The sequence below is a fragment of the Cervus elaphus genome, chromosome X (genome assembly GCF_910594005.1).
Source record: "Cervus elaphus chromosome X, mCerEla1.1, whole genome shotgun sequence".
In the NCBI taxonomy this organism is placed as follows: Eukaryota; Metazoa; Chordata; class Mammalia; order Artiodactyla; family Cervidae; genus Cervus; species Cervus elaphus.
In genome coordinates, this window is record NC_057848.1 from 42,291,530 (window position 1) to 42,307,954 (window position 16,425).

The following is a 16,425-nucleotide window of genomic DNA, read 5'->3' on the forward strand; positions in this document are numbered from 1 at the left end:
AGAGCCTCGTGATCCCGAGGGTTGGCCGGGGAAAGATGAGTCTTCTGAATGGAAGGCTGGGAGAAGCTTAAAGCAGGAGAAATGGAGTTAGTGTTTGGTGCGCATCAGGTCGCTGAGGGGACCTTATACAGAGCCCGGCAAGGCCAAGCGGGTAGGTGTGCGATGAACAACTGGGGGTAAGGAGGGGGGCTGCGTGATGCGTCGCAGTTAGCTAGAGGCTGGCGTGGGGATGGCGTGAGGCTGCGGCCAGGCCTTGCAGGTATTGCTGAGGGGTGTGTTCCACAATCTCGGCGGCGGAGGAGGTAGGATTCGGCTGGGGGAGGGGAGCCACCACCAAACGGAGGCAAGGTGGGGGGCCTGAGCTGGGCGGGGCCTGACTGAGCCGAGCCAGGAGCCTCCGCGGCCGCGGGGAGGCGGGGCTGAGAGGCCCCGCCTGTCCGCCTCCGTCTCCGCCCCGCCTGGCTCCGCCTCCTCCGCTGGCTAGTCTTGGTCAGCCGGGCCCCGCGCTCCAGTAGCTCGCGGAGAGGGAGGAGAAAGCGAGTTCCGGATCCCTGCCTGTCCCGGCCCAACCTTTGCTCCAGCGATCATGGCTGCCGAGGATGTGGCGGCGACCGGCGCAGACCCGAACGAGCTCGAGAGCGGCGGGCTGCTGCATGAGATTTTCACGTCGCCGCTCAACCTGCTGCTCCTCGGCCTCTGCATCTTTCTGCTCTACAAGATCGTGCGCGGGGACCAGCCGGCGGCCAGCGACAGCGACGACGACGAGCCGCCCCCGCTGCCCCGCCTTAAGCGGCGCGACTTCACCCCTGCCGAGCTGCGGCGCTTCGATGGCGTACAGGACCCGCGTATACTCATGGCCATCAATGGCAAGGTGTTCGACGTCACCAAAGGCCGCAAGTTCTACGGGCCTGGTACGGCGGCTGGCCGGGGGGCCGCAAAGACAAAAGAAGGGGCCCCGGCACGGGGCTGGGTCCCGGAGAGGCGAGGAGGGAGCGGGGCGCCCGGGGAGGGGCTGGAATGGTGTCCAGCTTGGGAGGGCGGGGCAGGGAGGCTCCCCGGGCTGGCAGGGGGCCAGAGGCGCCCTAGAAAGGCTGCGAGCCGGCGGGATCGCAGATTCCCGGTCCGCACCGCCAGCCCCGGCATGGGGTGGAGGAAGAAGACTGAAATGCTTAAGCCGGGGGTGGATGGTGGGGTGAGATCGCCAGTCTGGAAGGCGGAGGGCGGGGGGTGGCACCGCAGAGCGCAGTGTTGGGGGAGTTTCGAAGGTATGGGGTTCGAGGGTTCCTGGAAGGAGGGGATGATGTCGGGCTGGGGAAAGGAAATGAGAGTGTCTCGAGGGAAACATGATGGGAGGGAGGGCGAAAGAAGGTCGGGAGGTCCTGCCTTGGAGGGGCCGGGAAGGCCGATGACGCCAGGAGTAGCCATGAAGAATGGGGAGGTGTGGGAGAAGGAAATGGGAAACGGGATTAGCAGCAGGTTGGAGCACTGTGCGTGGCAGTGAGTGATGTGTGTGCTCTCTGTGTGATGCGTATGTGGCATGTCAGGCTTGTGTGTGTGCGTGCACACGCGTGCGCTAGCAATGTGGCATGTGTCAGGTATGTGAGTGGCATGTGTTTGGTATGTGTGTGGCAGACGGGGAAAGCAGGGAGGTGAACAGGGGAAGCTCCATAGGGGGAAGGGGACTGGATGTAGAAGGCTGAATGTAGCGGTCGATAGGAATGTGGCAAGACCAGAAGGTAATACAGTATTACACTCCATAGCAGGAGAGAAGGAACTAGAAGCCAAAAAAAAAAAAAAAAATGGAGGGAGGGAGAAGTGGGAGGATCCTGAGAAACAAAAGGGGTAGGGCTAGGAAGGCTGCTGGGTGTGGGGATTTCGTGGAAAAGCCAACCAGAGGGGAAATGAGGGCTGCTTGACTGAGGAGCTGTTGGAGAGGGACAGGCTTGGTAGGGCCTTAGAAATGAGGCTTTTCCAGGCTTGGTTACAGATCAGAATCACCTGATGCACTTGAGGTACAATACAGATTCCCGGCCTAATCTCCCCCAAGAGTGGGGGAAAGGGGCGATCCAGAAATCTGCATTTTAACACGCCCACCCCCAGGCAAATTCGGGACGTCTCCCGGTTCGGAAAGTTCTGCTTTGCAGCATGTTTGGATCCGAGGAGGAAGGGGTTTTAGCTCCGCCAGTATGGATGCGTCTAAAATCGGGGGGTTCAGGGAGAGGAGGAAGAGTGTAGAAGGCAGCAATCTGCCTTCATCCCCACTCCTGGTTGGTTTTACTCTGCCCCTCAAACTCATCAACATCAGATGTATTAAAGCACTCTCCCACGCCACAGTTTTTCTTTGGGGAGGATTTAGAAGACCTACTTCCTATAAACATGTAACTATCAAAATAATTTGAAAACCATACCTATAGTATATGTCACTTACAGTGGCGCCCCTAAAGGCTTTATCAGTAAACATAATCATGTAAATATCTGTTATGACCAAGCCGCCCCATAAAGCAGTTGAAACATGCCTGGAGCTTCGTCATATGATTGTAGTTTGCAAAGTCATTGAGAGGAATGTAGGCCTGTGTACAGAGCTCAAAACTGCGAGTCAGGCAGCCTGGGTTCTCTGCCTTGTTGGATCACTGACCACCTGTGTGACCTGGGGCAAAGCACTGTTCTCTCTAGGCCTTAGTTGTTCCTCTTTAAAGTGATAAGGATGGCCCGTTGTGAGATCTCAGTCTCTACCTGCATGAGTCCATGAATGTGTAACATCACGTGGAAATTATACTTTGTGTTATAAAGGATTCCTGAAAATGATTCATTATTTTTAATGATGTTGTATGCACGGCACCTTTGTGGGTGCTGGGAATATAGTAGTGAACAAAACAGGCCTACATCTCTGCTCATGGAGCTTTCATTCTAGTGACTATACATTCTGGTGGGTAATGTATATATTCTCCAAAGATTTTTAATGCTCCCCTCAGAGTGTTTTCAGTATTCCATAACCATAAGTTCTAAAATGGTGAGATCCAAACCCGTCTACTTGGCCTGTTTACCTTCTCTAGTGGAAATGGTAGTATGTAATGGTGATGAAAAACAACCATTTTTCTTCGGAATCTTATGTGCCTTTAAAAGTTGATCATAAATTTCGTCTAATTTGTAAAAATAAAATTGTCCTAGTGGATTGAGGTTTCGGGTGGCCAGGCCATATTGAAATGTGATCTGTCCTCATACTTGGTGTGGTAGTTACCTGCAAACTTCTTCATATCTGACTTGCTACTTGGTCTGCCTTTGGGGAAACAACACATTGTTTAAAGTACACTGGATTCTTTTCATTTACTGGTGCAATATTTAAGTCGAAAAATTCACTTGAAGTACATACAGAATGATTCACTGTTCTCTTAGATAAAAATTTAGTATCATTATGTATAATAGCAGTCAGATATTTTATAGAATTTTCAGAGTCTTCAAACCCACCCAAAACAGCTGACAGACCTGATTCCATGCCATCATTTCCTTACTGACAGTGAAGATTATGTAACCTGTGGATAGATTTCTAAACCACTGATACTCATAAAATGATTTCTCCTGCAGAGGCCATACATTAACGTTCAACACAGTCTAGTCTCACAACCAAAGATCTCTGTGAGACACTTTTGGTTCATTAAATTGTGTCAGCATAGGTGCCTCACAACTAAAGATCTCTGTGAGACACTCTTGGCTCATTAAATTGTATCAGCATACATGTGTAAAATATTTCTATTTACACTCTAGTGTTTCTTATCTTCCCAGGTGGCGCTAGTGGTAAAGAACCCACCTGCCAATGAAGGAGGCATAAGAGATGCGGTTCAATCCCTGGGTCAGGAAGATTCCCTGGAGGAGGGCGTGGCAACCCACTCCAGTATTCTTGCCTGGAGAATTCCATGGACAAAGGAGCCTGGCAAGCTGCAGTCCATAGGGTCACACAGAGTTGGACACGACTGAGTGACTTAGCACGCACACACATTTCTTATCTTCAGAAACCATAACTTTCACTGGTGCAGCCCTAGTCCCTAGAACAAAGCCAGGTTCCAGGTTCAATGTCCAGAAGTTGAATTCTGACCCATGAACTATATCTTGGATCCTTCCCTACTAACACCCTCCCCCCGGGAGATAATCATTTATGGCTTTTTTATTAGCTATTTGCAATCACAAGAAATGAATGCTACGGTATAGCATTTTGATTTAGTTTTAGGTATTTAAAAGTTTAATGACAACAGGTCTTTCAGTATTCACTGGTAATGATCAAAGGATCCACGTCAATCACTTATGGTTTCCAAATGGAATTCGATGTTCAAAAATGGGCTCTTCATGCTCATTGGTAAGGAAGCCATTTTCTGTGTTTGAGCCACAGAGAAATTGACTAATAGACAATTGGTCTTTGGTTTGGTTTTGTTTTTAAAGAGGGGCCGTATGGAGTCTTTGCTGGAAGAGATGCATCCAGAGGCCTTGCCACCTTTTGCCTGGATAAGGAAGCACTGAAGGATGAGTACGATGACCTTTCTGACCTCACTCCTGCCCAGCAGGAGACCCTGAGTGACTGGGACTCTCAGTTCACTTGTAAGTGGTTTTTTTTTTTTTTTTTTATTTTGCCAGGGTCAGATTTCTACCAATAATGGGTTTCACAGCAGTACAATAGTTATTACTAAGCAGCCTGCGACTGTGGAGCATTTTGATAGGCTCCTGAATCTTGGACAGATCAAGTTCATGGCTTGAAGTAATTGTAGCAGTGCTGAGTCACTTGCCATGACTGCATCCCAATATCTAGCTAGTTCTCTGTGGAAACCTGGGTTTCTGTTTTTGAAATTCCTGAGGTTTGCATAGATTTTCCCACTAAGAGTTGGTGTGCAGGGGAAAGGAGAGTGGCCATCTTGGCTACAGAAGGATTTTCATAAGCCCTTACTTGTAGAACTTGCTGTTTAAAGCAGCCCACATTGCTGTTAAAGAATGAGAGACTTGTATTGTACAAAACAGCTTCTCTTTGAATCTAACTGAGCCTAACTATAGGCCTCATCTACAAATGATGCTTATCATCTGCCCAGCAACAATGGTGTCTACGTTTTTTAAAAAGAAAGCAAAAAGGAGACACTTGTTTCCTGGCTTATGCTATGGACCAAGGGCTTTGGGGGGAAGTAAGGCTGGAGGTCAAGTTCAAATCTAAGAATTGGGAAATTGGCTTTTGTCCAACCTAAGTGTTTAATGATCACTTTAGCAATATTTCACTGCTAAGAATTTGAAGAATAATCTTTCCAAGCTTTGAAACAGTATGTAAAGACAGTGACCATTTCCTTGAGGGTCATTTTTCATTGTAAATGTTGTGTTCTATTTACTGTTCTGTTTTTTTTTTTTTTGCTAAATTCAACCATTTTCTTTGAGAGTAATGCTCACCTCAGAGAGAGTTCTGGATTAATAATTAGCCAGGTATAACTCTACCTTTAGAGTTTGGATCCCAAGCCGACTAAGTATAACTTTCAAGTCCAGAGGCAAGTCTTTGTACTCTGAAAACATAATTCAGCTATCTAACAGTCTCTCATTTTTTGCATCTTCAGGATGCCTTTGTAACAATAGATTGTTCTATATGAAACCAATGAGTTGTAATTCATAATTTACAAAGCTCTATTTTATAGGGCTTAACTTCATCAATGGGGGTAAAAAACCATGGTTCCCCCAACCCCTTAAACTAAGGCTAGTCCCAAATACTGTTGTGACACTTGAGCTACACTCAAAACTGGCATGGTTTCCCCTTAAGGCAGGTTTCTCAGGTGCCACCCAGCTTTTATTTGTCTTGCAGAGTCACCAGCACCCTAGGGACCTTTATAATATGTTCAAATAGGCAAGTTCTAATTGTTCCTGACGATTATTTCACAGCAAAGTAGCTCCAGTTACCTGGTTAAACAGGTTGGTTACTCCTTTAATTCCTACCCATATTCAGAAAGAGGAGTTCTCTTGACCTCTGACACTGAGATAATTAACCCTACACTAACTTGGCCCAGTAATACAGCCAATATGGTGGTCATCTGCTGACTCAATCCCTCCTCGAGTCTCTTACATTCTGGTTGCCCTCTTAAACCTGCGTTATCCAAAATCTCCAATGTTCTCCTATTTCCTTTACCACTGCCTTTAACCACGTCTATCTTTCTTCCCCCGAGTTGAGGGAAATTTCTGTCTCCTGCTCTCCCCTTTATCCTCTGAGACTATTATCATTCCTTCCTCTCACTGTCAGACAAGCATCTAATAATCATGGCTGCCCCTAACCACTGTTCCATCCCTCCTTGCTCTCTACAATATGGTTTCTGCCCCCACCATTCCACTGAACCTTCTGTCTCAAACGTTTGCAGAGACCAGCATGTTGCCAACACTAATTGCAGTTCTCCAGTCCCTGTTGTCAGTCTCCAGTCACGTGCTCCGGTCACAAAGTCCCCATTTCGGTCCATGGAGTCTCCAGTGTTCACTTCCTTAACTCCTGTTTACAGTTGCCTTTAATGGGTCTCATATCCTTCCGTTTTCACCCCCATTGACACTGCCTTCCTCCTGGCTCTCGTTTCTCCCCATAGGGATCTGTCCACTGGCCTCCTATCCCTGGACTCTCCTGACTAATCTGCCCTGCCCTCTATACACAGTGAAACCGTTGTTAACACAGCACTATTTTACCTTGTCATTCCTTTGTTGTACACTTTCAGTGCCCTTTGCGATCTATGGGATAAGTTCAGACTCTTCAGGCTGCCTTTCCACATCTTTCGTAAGGTTTCCCCACCCTGTTTGGCTGGCACTGCTCCCAGTCTCCTCCTGCCAACTTGGTCCCTTTATTGCTCCCCAGATACGTTTGGTCTCACCTGCATGCCTTTGTGTGTGGCATTGGCACTTTGTGGAAACCCCTCCTTCCCCAAGTCCTTCTACACATCTTCCAAAGCATATCTTTCTCCCATGAAGTGTCCTGCAACCCTTCCAACTAACTCATACCAAGCCCTTGCTCTGCTGAACATTCCCCCACACAAACAACCCACTTTGACATTACCTTGCCCACACACTGTCGGGCATCACTCCCCATTCTATACTTCTGTCTGCTGAACATAACTAACTCCCTGGGACTTGGCTGGGACTATGGTATAAACTGCCTTCAAGAAGCCTAACATGTTTTTGTGTCGGCCTTTTGGCTAAGATCAAGTGTGTGTGTTGCTTATAGGCTTCTCGTAAGTGCTTTCAAAGGAAATATGGTAGTGGTTTTCTCCAAAGCATGAGAATGACCAGTTTTGGCATCTTCTTTCCTTCCAGTCAAGTACCATCACGTGGGCAAACTGCTGAAGGACGGGGAGGAGCCCACTGTGTACTCAGACGAGGAGGAGCCAAAAGATGAGAGCACTCGGAAGAATGATTAAGGCCTTCAGCGGAAGCATATCTATTTTTGTATTTTGCAGAATCATTTGTAACATTCCAGTCTGTCTTTAAAACATGGTGATTTCAATATTTAGAAAAGTTTTGAACTTGCTGTACATTTTTTTAATTAACATCACTAGTGACACTGATAAAGCTAACTCTGTCTTAGAATGCATGATATGTTTGTGTGTCACAAATCCAGAAAGTGAACCGCAGTGCTGTAAGACAAATGTTATTACTGTTTCTCTTCTATCTGTAGTCAGTGCAGGCTGAATTGGAACTTGTGTTTCCTGAGAGACAGGTAAGACATGGGTATTCCCCCCAAACAGGTTTAAACGTCAAATGTGTGAAGTCCTTCAGGCGTCAAGGAACACAGAATGGACTTTGAGTCATGATATTCTCTAAAGATAGAAAATCCTTTATTTCTCAATTGACCTAACTGCATGATTTCTGTTTTCTCTACCTCTTAAGCAAATATGCAGTGTTCCAAAGGCTTTGGTATTGATTAAAGAGAGCAGTCCAGTACAAAATGAAATCTCAAAGCTGGACTCAGTCACAGGTAACCTACTTTCTCTGTTTGGGGACAGCATCATTGTCCTGTGCTCTTTGGAACACTCAGACGCTCTCACTTAACAGTAATCTCCAATGAGGCTGAAAATAGGATCTCAACATTCCAAAGCAAGCTTTGACGAAAATCAGCTGGCTTGCCTAAAAAATGAAAACACATGAATAAGATTGTAGGACTATTTTCCCCATCCCTGTGTTCTTGGTTATTTCACATGATTGGACATGCGAGGGGGCCGTGTAGGACAGGAGCAGATTGCTCTCTAAGAGCCTTCACACACACCCCTGAAGAATGAGGAAATCGTACACATTACTGGCCAAGTGGTTTTTCAAGTGTATTCATAACCTAACAGTTATTCCTCTGTTGTTACAAAACTATAGCCACTGCAAGAGTTGTAGTCAAGTGTCTTGGTCTTTGATATTGGTCTTGGTTAACAATAAACTTAGCTTAAGTAGACTGTACAGTTGTATGAATTTGTAAAAGTATTATATGAATAACTAGTGAGGTTTCAAACTCTTGTAATTGTAGTTGAATAGTCATTGTATTTTCTTGTGAACTGTGTTTAATGGTTTTACCTCAAATCAGAAAACAAAATGAAGTGCTTTGGTCAGTTAATAAAATGGTTTTACCCAGTATAGTGTGGTGGATTGCCTTATTACTTTTAAACCTTAATCTGAGGAAGCAGATTCAAGAGTTTCAGTTCTGAGTGACATTTTTTGTCTTCCAAAAGAGACAAGGAAAGGGGTACAACTTCATAGAGGCTGCACACCAAAAACCAAGTACCAGCTTATCCTGTTAAAATAATGAATCGAATTTACTTTTTTAAGTCAGAATTTAATAAACTCAGAGGCAGACTTCTGCCTTGAATTCTATAGCAAGTTTACTAAGGAGCCACTCGGGTATTCATTGGAGGGACTGATGCTGAAGCTGAAACTCCAATACTTTGGCCACCTCATGCAAAGAGTTGACTCATTGGGAAAGACCCTGATGCTGGGAGGGATTGGGGGCAGGAGGAGAAGGGGACGACAGAGGACGAGATGGTTGGATGGCATCACCGATTCGATGGACATGAGTTTGAGTAAACTCTGGGAGTTGGTGATGGACAGGGAGGCCTGGCGTGCTGCGATTCATGGGGTCGCAAAGAGTCGGACACGACTGAGGGACTGAACTAACTAACTCTAGTGAAGACTTACTGAGTGCCAAGGCAGGTTTTGTTTTTACTTTATCATTGGATTAGGAAAGTGTTCAGGAACCTTATGGTAGCAAAGTTGATTCACTTCATGCCAAAAGAAGGATATGAGACTTACATATGCAGTCAGTTGTATAAACATACAACCTATTACTCTGAAGATTAGTGTTTTGCCATTGTCATGTGAAAATTCACAGACTCTTCTTACCAGGGAGGTACTCCCTGAACCAGAGAGTGCTCAGAGCTTTCCAGCTTTTATGTTCTCAAACCATATTGCCTGTTTTTGTTGTTTTAAAATGTGTCCTTTTCCTGCATTAGTTTTCATCCAACAAATATTTGAGCTGCCTGTTTTGTGCCAAGCAACCTGTTAGGCCGTATGCTTTGGGGGAAGGGGAGGGAGAGAGAAACTGGGCCACCTTTGCAGCCTGAGATTAAGCTACTCCTTTTACTCAAACAGGTTTGTCTGATGCCAAGAGGAAAACATCCAGAGCCTGGTTAAAAGCTTCAACCCCAGATAGCCGGATTCCCCCCATTCAGAACTAAACATTGTATTGATTACAGGTAAAGGGATATTACTATCAGGCAGGACTTTCCTCTAGAAACTTAAATCCAGCTCACACAGTTGTAAGCCGTATTATGTAAAAGGCACCATTTGAGAAGATGGGGGAGTGGTGGTTACAGCCACGGCACCAGCCATGCCAACCAGGGAGGGGCCCAGGTGAACAGCTCTTTCCTCCTCCCCTGCTTTCTTCCAGCCCCTGCCTAGACACTGTGTTCTCAGTCCCAACATCTGAGGGTCAGAAGCAGCATTTGCTACGTGCTTGCAGCATCTCTGTGGCTTCTCTACACAATATCATGTTCACCTTACCTCAGAGGGCCACACTTCATGCAAACCCTCAATCCAGAATGAGCAAAAACAGCCTTTGCTGTCTCAGAAAGAGCTCTTTGAACAAAAAAAGAAGCTCTAAAGTGCCCAGTTGCCCTCTAAGGTACCAGTCCGCCTTTGTTACAGATATTTAGAAGAAATTTGCTGAACATTTCATGTGAAAATACAGTTAACTCTTTCAGGATCAAAGACTGATCACTGAAGCCCCTCACATCTATGACTGGACTCCCCATCCCACACCCACACGTTTTTGGAAATGGGGTAACTTCTACACTTTCCCCAAGGTCTGAAGAGTGTGTGTGTGTGTGTGTGTGTGTGTGTGTGTGTGTGTGTGTGGAAATGGGGTAACTTCTACACTTTCCCCAAGGTCTGAAGAGTGTGTGTGTGTGTGTGTGTGTGTGTGTGTGTGGAAATGGGGTAACTTCTACACTTTCCCCAAGGTCTGAAGTGTGTGTGTGTGTGTGTGTGTGTGTGTGTGTGTGTGCGCGCGCACGTGCTCAGTTGTATCCAACCCTGCAACCCCATGGACTGTAGCCTGCCAGGCTCCTCTGTCCATGGAATTTTCCTGGCAAGAATCCTGGAGTGGGTTGCCACTTCTTCCTCCAGGGGATCTTCCCAACCCAGGGATCGAACCCATGTCTCCTGCATTGGCAAATGGATTCTTTAGCACTGCACCACCTGCAAAGCCCTAAGGGCTGAGGTGAAATTCTGTGGAATCTGTTTTGCTACCTATAAAGAACTGATAAAACCTTTGCTGAAGGGAGACTAGTCTTAAGTCAAAATATCATGATTTTCATTTACAACTGCATTTTCATGAGCTCTGACAGTCAATTGCCATTAACTGGCACTATAAAGGGAGAAGTTGCCTCAAAACAGTAGTGAAACCAGACATATTTTCAAAGAAAATATTACTGCAGGTGTGTGATATTCTATCCAGCACATGTGGTCAATGAACAAAGACTCTATACTATGACAACTTTATTTTTAATATATCTGAAAATCAAACATGTATTATTTCTCTACCAATGCAAATGACAAAAAGGAGCAGCAATGTTAGTGCAAAGCAGCATACTACAGGTAGAAATCTCACCCCCCCACAAAGTGGAATTATCAACATTTAAAAGTGAACATTTTGAACAGTCTTGCAACAAATGAAAATACATGTATTTGGTTCTTAAGTTCAAAATTATCAGGTTACAATGGCTTTCTACCTGAGGAATTCAAACAAATGTAACAAAAACACATTAACAGACTTTGAGCTAAATCTTAAAGCACTATTAGTAACGCATACAAGGAAAAACATGAAAACACCTATTTAAAAAGACACAGATTAAAGTTCCGGCCCTTCATTGGACATAGGAAAAAGATATGAGAAAACTTTTGCACCACTTAAATAACAGCACAACAAAGAATAACAGTGTTAATTAACAGAAAGTGAGTATCACATTTTCAGTTCTAAATCATTCCATCCATTTGAAATGTTCAGGAGAAATTGTTCTCATCCTTGTTTAAGGCCTACACACACCAAAAAAAGAGATTTACTCAAATCTAGAATGCATTACCACAAGACATAAAAACCCAAGGTTGTATAGAAAGTAAACACAAAACCAGTATTTTTACTTTCTCCTGGGTCCCAGGATGGTATTTAGACCAAAATATTACATAGAAGTGACTTAGCACCAATTCAATTATACAAAAAAAATTTTTAATTGCACATGCTGTATTCTGCAATATATTTTTTTATGTCTGGTTACTGAGCAGCAAATTGTTTTCATGCCTAAAATCTCTGCAAAGAAAAATTATCAAATGACAGAAGAGATTGAGTTGTTTTTTCTTTCTTTTTTCCAAAACAAGCATAGCTGCTTTCCATTACAAACGCATAATGTTCTTTGTTTCAAGGGCATGAAACATGAAAAAAATAGGGAGGTTGGGTCTCATTGGAAAAGAATAATACCTGCTTGCTGCAGGTTGTCTGACAAAATACAAGCTGTTATAATTTAAAGGCTACTCCAGACAATAGTACTCTGAACATTAATAGTCATTGCTAGTCCTAGAGGAGAAAAGGCACTCGTCCTAGGAGTGATTTTTCAGATTGGACAAGCCAAGCCTAGTTGATGGCTTGTGTGACTCTGATGGCAGAGTCACTGGCTTGCAAGTAGAATTGAATACAAGAAAGCCAACAAATAAATGAATGATTTGAAGATTTTCTAAGCATTTCAGATATCAGGTTGCTCTAGAGTCTAATTACAAGCACACATCGTGCCTTATTATTCTGGGCAGCCACACTGACTGGTGTCCTACTTTGGCTTGACCAGCTGGTCCTTTTCTATGGACTATCAAGTTAGGACTGTTTGAAATGAATCATGTAATATGAAAATGTTGCCTTCCACTACTTTGTGGATTAAAACACATTTCCCCGCTGCAGGCAGCCTAATCTCATTGAGGTCTTCAATTGCCATGTCAGCTATAGTTTTGTTGGAAGAAAAAAAGTCATCTACTGCCCCCCCCCTGAGTTCCTAAATCCAATATAAGGCAGAATGAGTCAGCCGAGCTTTCGATAGAACATGCACTGCATTAAGATGTATGTCTTTACGAATCTATAAAATATCTCAATTTAAAAACATATTCAAGGAGTCCAAAACCAGTAGGTAAAAAGATAAATTGCCTATGTTAAGAGTTTACAAATTCTGCACACATACAATTTTCCCCCTGCTAGAAAAGTATGGGCTTTACCCTTGACTCTTCCTAACTCCATGGCATTATTGAGGATTGAGGAGGCACTTGTTACTGTTTTATAAAAGTCAGTTTGGGGATATTCAGTGACTTTTTACAAACTGATGTCACCCAACCCTGAGTGAAAGGATTACATAACCTGAAATGGAATACCCTCACATCCTCTCTTCCCAAGTGCCATTTTTGGTGCCCCAGGATCATTCAATATTTCCTTTGGCAAATCCCAAGTTGTATCACTTCAATCCTGTTGCTTTTCTATGATGGAATGACATGGGGTTCTTCCAAAAAAAACAACTCTGCTAATGGTCCACTCTCTGTGTCAGCCTCAAAAGACAATCTGAGCACCTTTTAGATTCTTCTTCCAAGGCTTTGTTTCTAAAAGGACAACTCTTTGAGTCCTATGAACATATTAGTAAGATTAATTTCCTTCTGGTGGATGCTCAGGGAACCCTCTAACGTCATGAATAAGTCCAGTGTATCTTCTAGGTGTCATCTCTCTTCTTCTATCTATAGGTATTTCTAGATAAAAGTCAGGAAAGTTTGTTGCTGCACATGGTGTTCCAACCAAATCAAAGAACAAGTAGAAAGATCCTTATGCATTCGCTGCCATCCCTTTGAAGATAAATGATGTTAAATGATAATGTTACGACAGCTGAAGAGCCATAGAGGGCTATCTTAACTCCTCTCGATGTTAATTTGCTCCTTTGGTGGCACCAAATTAAAGCTGCAATTGAGCTGTAGAAATGTCTGTCCTTAGATAAGAAAGTTTTGCAAGCACATTGTTTCACCAAGTTTTCGAATTGGGATTTTGGTGTTTCCAGTTTGCCAACACATCTGCCACACACACACACACACACACACACACACACTTTGATCTATGCTTTATACTTTGGCAAGAGAAGCAAGGTTTTGCATTTGACCTTGCTCAAGCTCCTAAGTGTTTGCTCTCTTGCTCTGTAGTTGCTAGCTACATAGCTACATTTGGTTTTAAATTTTCTTTTTGCGGATTTTTACTGTGAATAAGGGTTTCCTGATCTAAGAAACCTTCAAAACATTTGAAAATAAAAAGAACTGGTGAAGTTGTTTCTTAAATAGCTTCTGTAGTCAATGCGCTCCAGACTATTATGTCTAATGTAGTAACTACCAGAATTCAGCATGAAATCTCCAGAATACTCACGTCTTTTCATCTTTCCTGCATCCCAGTTATATTCTGACCTCCAAGGTATCTCTCTTCTTTTGGGAAAACCCCACAAATATGAAGCATTTGCACTTTTTGATGATGTTACTGGCACTTGAAAGAGCCTATAGTTGACTCTGTGGTCAAATGCACTGTCACTAAACTGCCTCCTCTTTCCTATGACAGTGTCTAACTGATCACTGGCACTGGACTTGTGGTGTTGGCTTTCATCAAATAAGTACTGGGGGGCCAGTATTTCCTTCTCTTTGCTGTTGCTGTTCTCATTTCTAATGGAATTGTTTTTACCCTCAAGCCACGAACATCTCAGTTCATAAGTGGACCTCCGGCCTGGTTTCCTAAGCTTGTATTCAGAGTATTTTTCCTCCCCATCATGTTTCCCCTCTGCATACAAGGCCTGCTGACTTGACATAATTTCTGTATCACAAGTGATGATTTCATCAGCATCAATACATCCCTTTTCTGGGCAGCTATCATACGTGGCCACAGACTTCTTTTTCTTCTCTTTGTTTACACTAAGATTATCACTGAGACATTCAGAATCACTGCTAATTTCCTCTAAGAAATCTCTCAACTTCAAATCAAAGTCTGCTGACCTCTTAGATGAGGAAACTTGGCTTTGACTTGTGGATATGGGATCCTGGACTTGGTAAGCTTGAGTCTTTTCCAAAAGATGGCTCTTTTCATCAGCTGGGGACAGGCAATCACCAGCTTTACTGGCTGTGTCCTTAAAATGATGCTTAAACTTCTTTGTACATTCTTCAGCATAATCCATTTTTCTTTTCTTTTGTGATATATGCTCAGGATCCCAAGAAAGATTTGTCCAGAAATCATCTTCTTGTACTTGTTCTCTCCTATCTAGATGTTGCATTTGGCTCAAACTGCTTGAGTGATGCTTATGTTTTCTCAAATTGATTTGAAAGCTATTTCCTTTCACAAGGACAGTTCTCTTCCACTGACATGTGCTTGTTATGTGACTTGGTTCTAGGCAGATGCGGGCATATTCTGGAGTTTGATAATGGTTTAAAAGATAGTCAATAAATTCATCTGTTTCATAGATCTTCTGTTTCCTGCTATGGTCTCTCTCAACGAATCTGGAAGAATAGGAGGTATTAGAACCATGCTGGTCTTCTTTCTCAAGATATTGACTTTGAGTCACTATAATTTGCAAGGAATTCTGGTCACAGCTCAAACTGTTATTATATTCGTCAGTTAATGATTTTCCAGCTCTCTCTTTTCTTGCTGAATATCTTATTTTTTTTCCCCCAAGGTGGTGGGAAGATTTACGTAAGTGAGCTCTAGCCCTTTTCTTCATTTTTCGTTTACGTTTGTAATCTGACTTGGAAACGTGGTATCTTAGCATTTCCTCCTGATTTTGAAGATACTGAGTGTTTGGTTCTTCTTTCTTCAGAGTTCCTGACACAGTCTCCGGAGCATGATGAGCTTTGGAGCCTGCAACATTCGCCTTCCGTGGGTAAAATTCTTCAGACTCCTTCAAAGATAAAGGTTAAAAATCTCACATGAAAAGCTCAACAGGTTAAAAATCTCAAAGAAAACTGGGCGATATAGTACTGTTCTGAAGAGGTTTCTAACTACACCTAGGGTAGATCCAAATTAGGAATAATAGCACACTGAAGAAACAGGAGGTACAAAATTAAATGTTTCCATCTAATAGGAGCTGCTTTGACTAGGTCTGTGCCTGTCCTTATGTTAAAAGGCACCCCGGTTTACATACCTTTAAAAGCACATAATCCTTTTTTCCTTTGTTCACAAATTGATGGGTCTACTTACTGTTCCAGGTATTGTGCTCGAGGGTGGGAACATGAAGAGGAATAAGAAATGTTCTATAGTGCTCCCTGGGGCTACAGTCCTAGAACAAGAAAAGACTGGTGGGTGAAATATGTGTCTTAAAGGGTCAGTTGGCTTTGTAAAAGCCGAACTGCCTTTTTGGGTTTTATTCCGGCCTCTTCCTATGGATTACAAGTGAGCATGCCTCCGACCTGCCCACCTCGGTTGGAAACAAGATAGCAAGTAGAAAATATGGCTGTGACAATGGTGCTCTCTGCTGTCCATGACTGCAGGGCAGGTGAAAGGTGTGGCCTATGGCCCCTACCCTGCTGGGAGAGCTTGTACTGAGCTCCCACTGACACTCAGCACAAATCAGGGCTCAGAGCTAACCCAGGACTTGGGATTCAAATTTGGTACCACACACATTGAAAGAGAGGAATTCTTCAAAAGAAGTCACTTTTGGCAGTCATTAAGGCAAACTAAAAAAGATCCAGCTTGCCTTATTGTCAAAATAAATGTGAGGTTTTTCTGATTCTGATTTCATGCAGTTTGATGGGCCATACCAATTAGAAAAAAAAAAAAAAAACCAGGTGAGATGGCAAATATATCTAAAATCAAATCTACCGAAAATGAATGCCATTCACTCTTGGTGTTTAAGAACGCTGAAT

At 43.7% G+C, this 16,425-nt stretch overlaps 2 protein-coding genes across 2 annotated transcripts in view; one reads left to right on the plus strand and one right to left on the minus strand.

The window, feature by feature from the left end:
- Positions 1–282: 282 nt before the first annotated feature.
- Positions 283–8,601, plus strand: PGRMC1 (progesterone receptor membrane component 1). The gene is made up of 3 exons (XM_043896563.1): positions 283–911; positions 4,432–4,587; positions 7,300–8,601. Exons 1-3 carry the CDS (start codon positions 587–589, stop codon positions 7,401–7,403), a joined length of 585 nt encoding a protein of 194 aa, XP_043752498.1. The 5' UTR covers positions 283–586; the 3' UTR covers positions 7,404–8,601.
- Positions 8,602–11,018: 2,417 nt separating this feature from the next.
- LOC122690790 (A-kinase anchor protein 17B-like) overlaps positions 11,019–16,425 on the minus strand; it is a 30,685-nt gene continuing 25,278 nt past the window's right edge. The window contains exon 5 of the mRNA XM_043897732.1: positions 11,019–15,461. Coding sequence (XP_043753667.1) covers positions 13,821–15,461 — 1,641 coding nt within the window. The 3' untranslated portion in view covers positions 11,019–13,820. The remainder of the gene's footprint in view (positions 15,462–16,425) is intronic.

Excerpts from the sequence above, each read along its gene's own strand:
- PGRMC1 (XM_043896563.1), top strand. The coding sequence starts at position 587 with ATGGCTGCCGAGGATGTGGCGGCGACCGGCGCAGACCCGAACGAGCTC. Across the intron at positions 912-4,431 it reads CCGCAAGTTCTACGGGCCTG|AGGGGCCGTATGGAGTCTTT; the intron begins GTACGGCGGCTG and ends TTGTTTTTAAAG. Across the intron at positions 4,588-7,299 it reads CTGGGACTCTCAGTTCACTT|TCAAGTACCATCACGTGGGC; the intron begins GTAAGTGGTTTT and ends CTTTCCTTCCAG.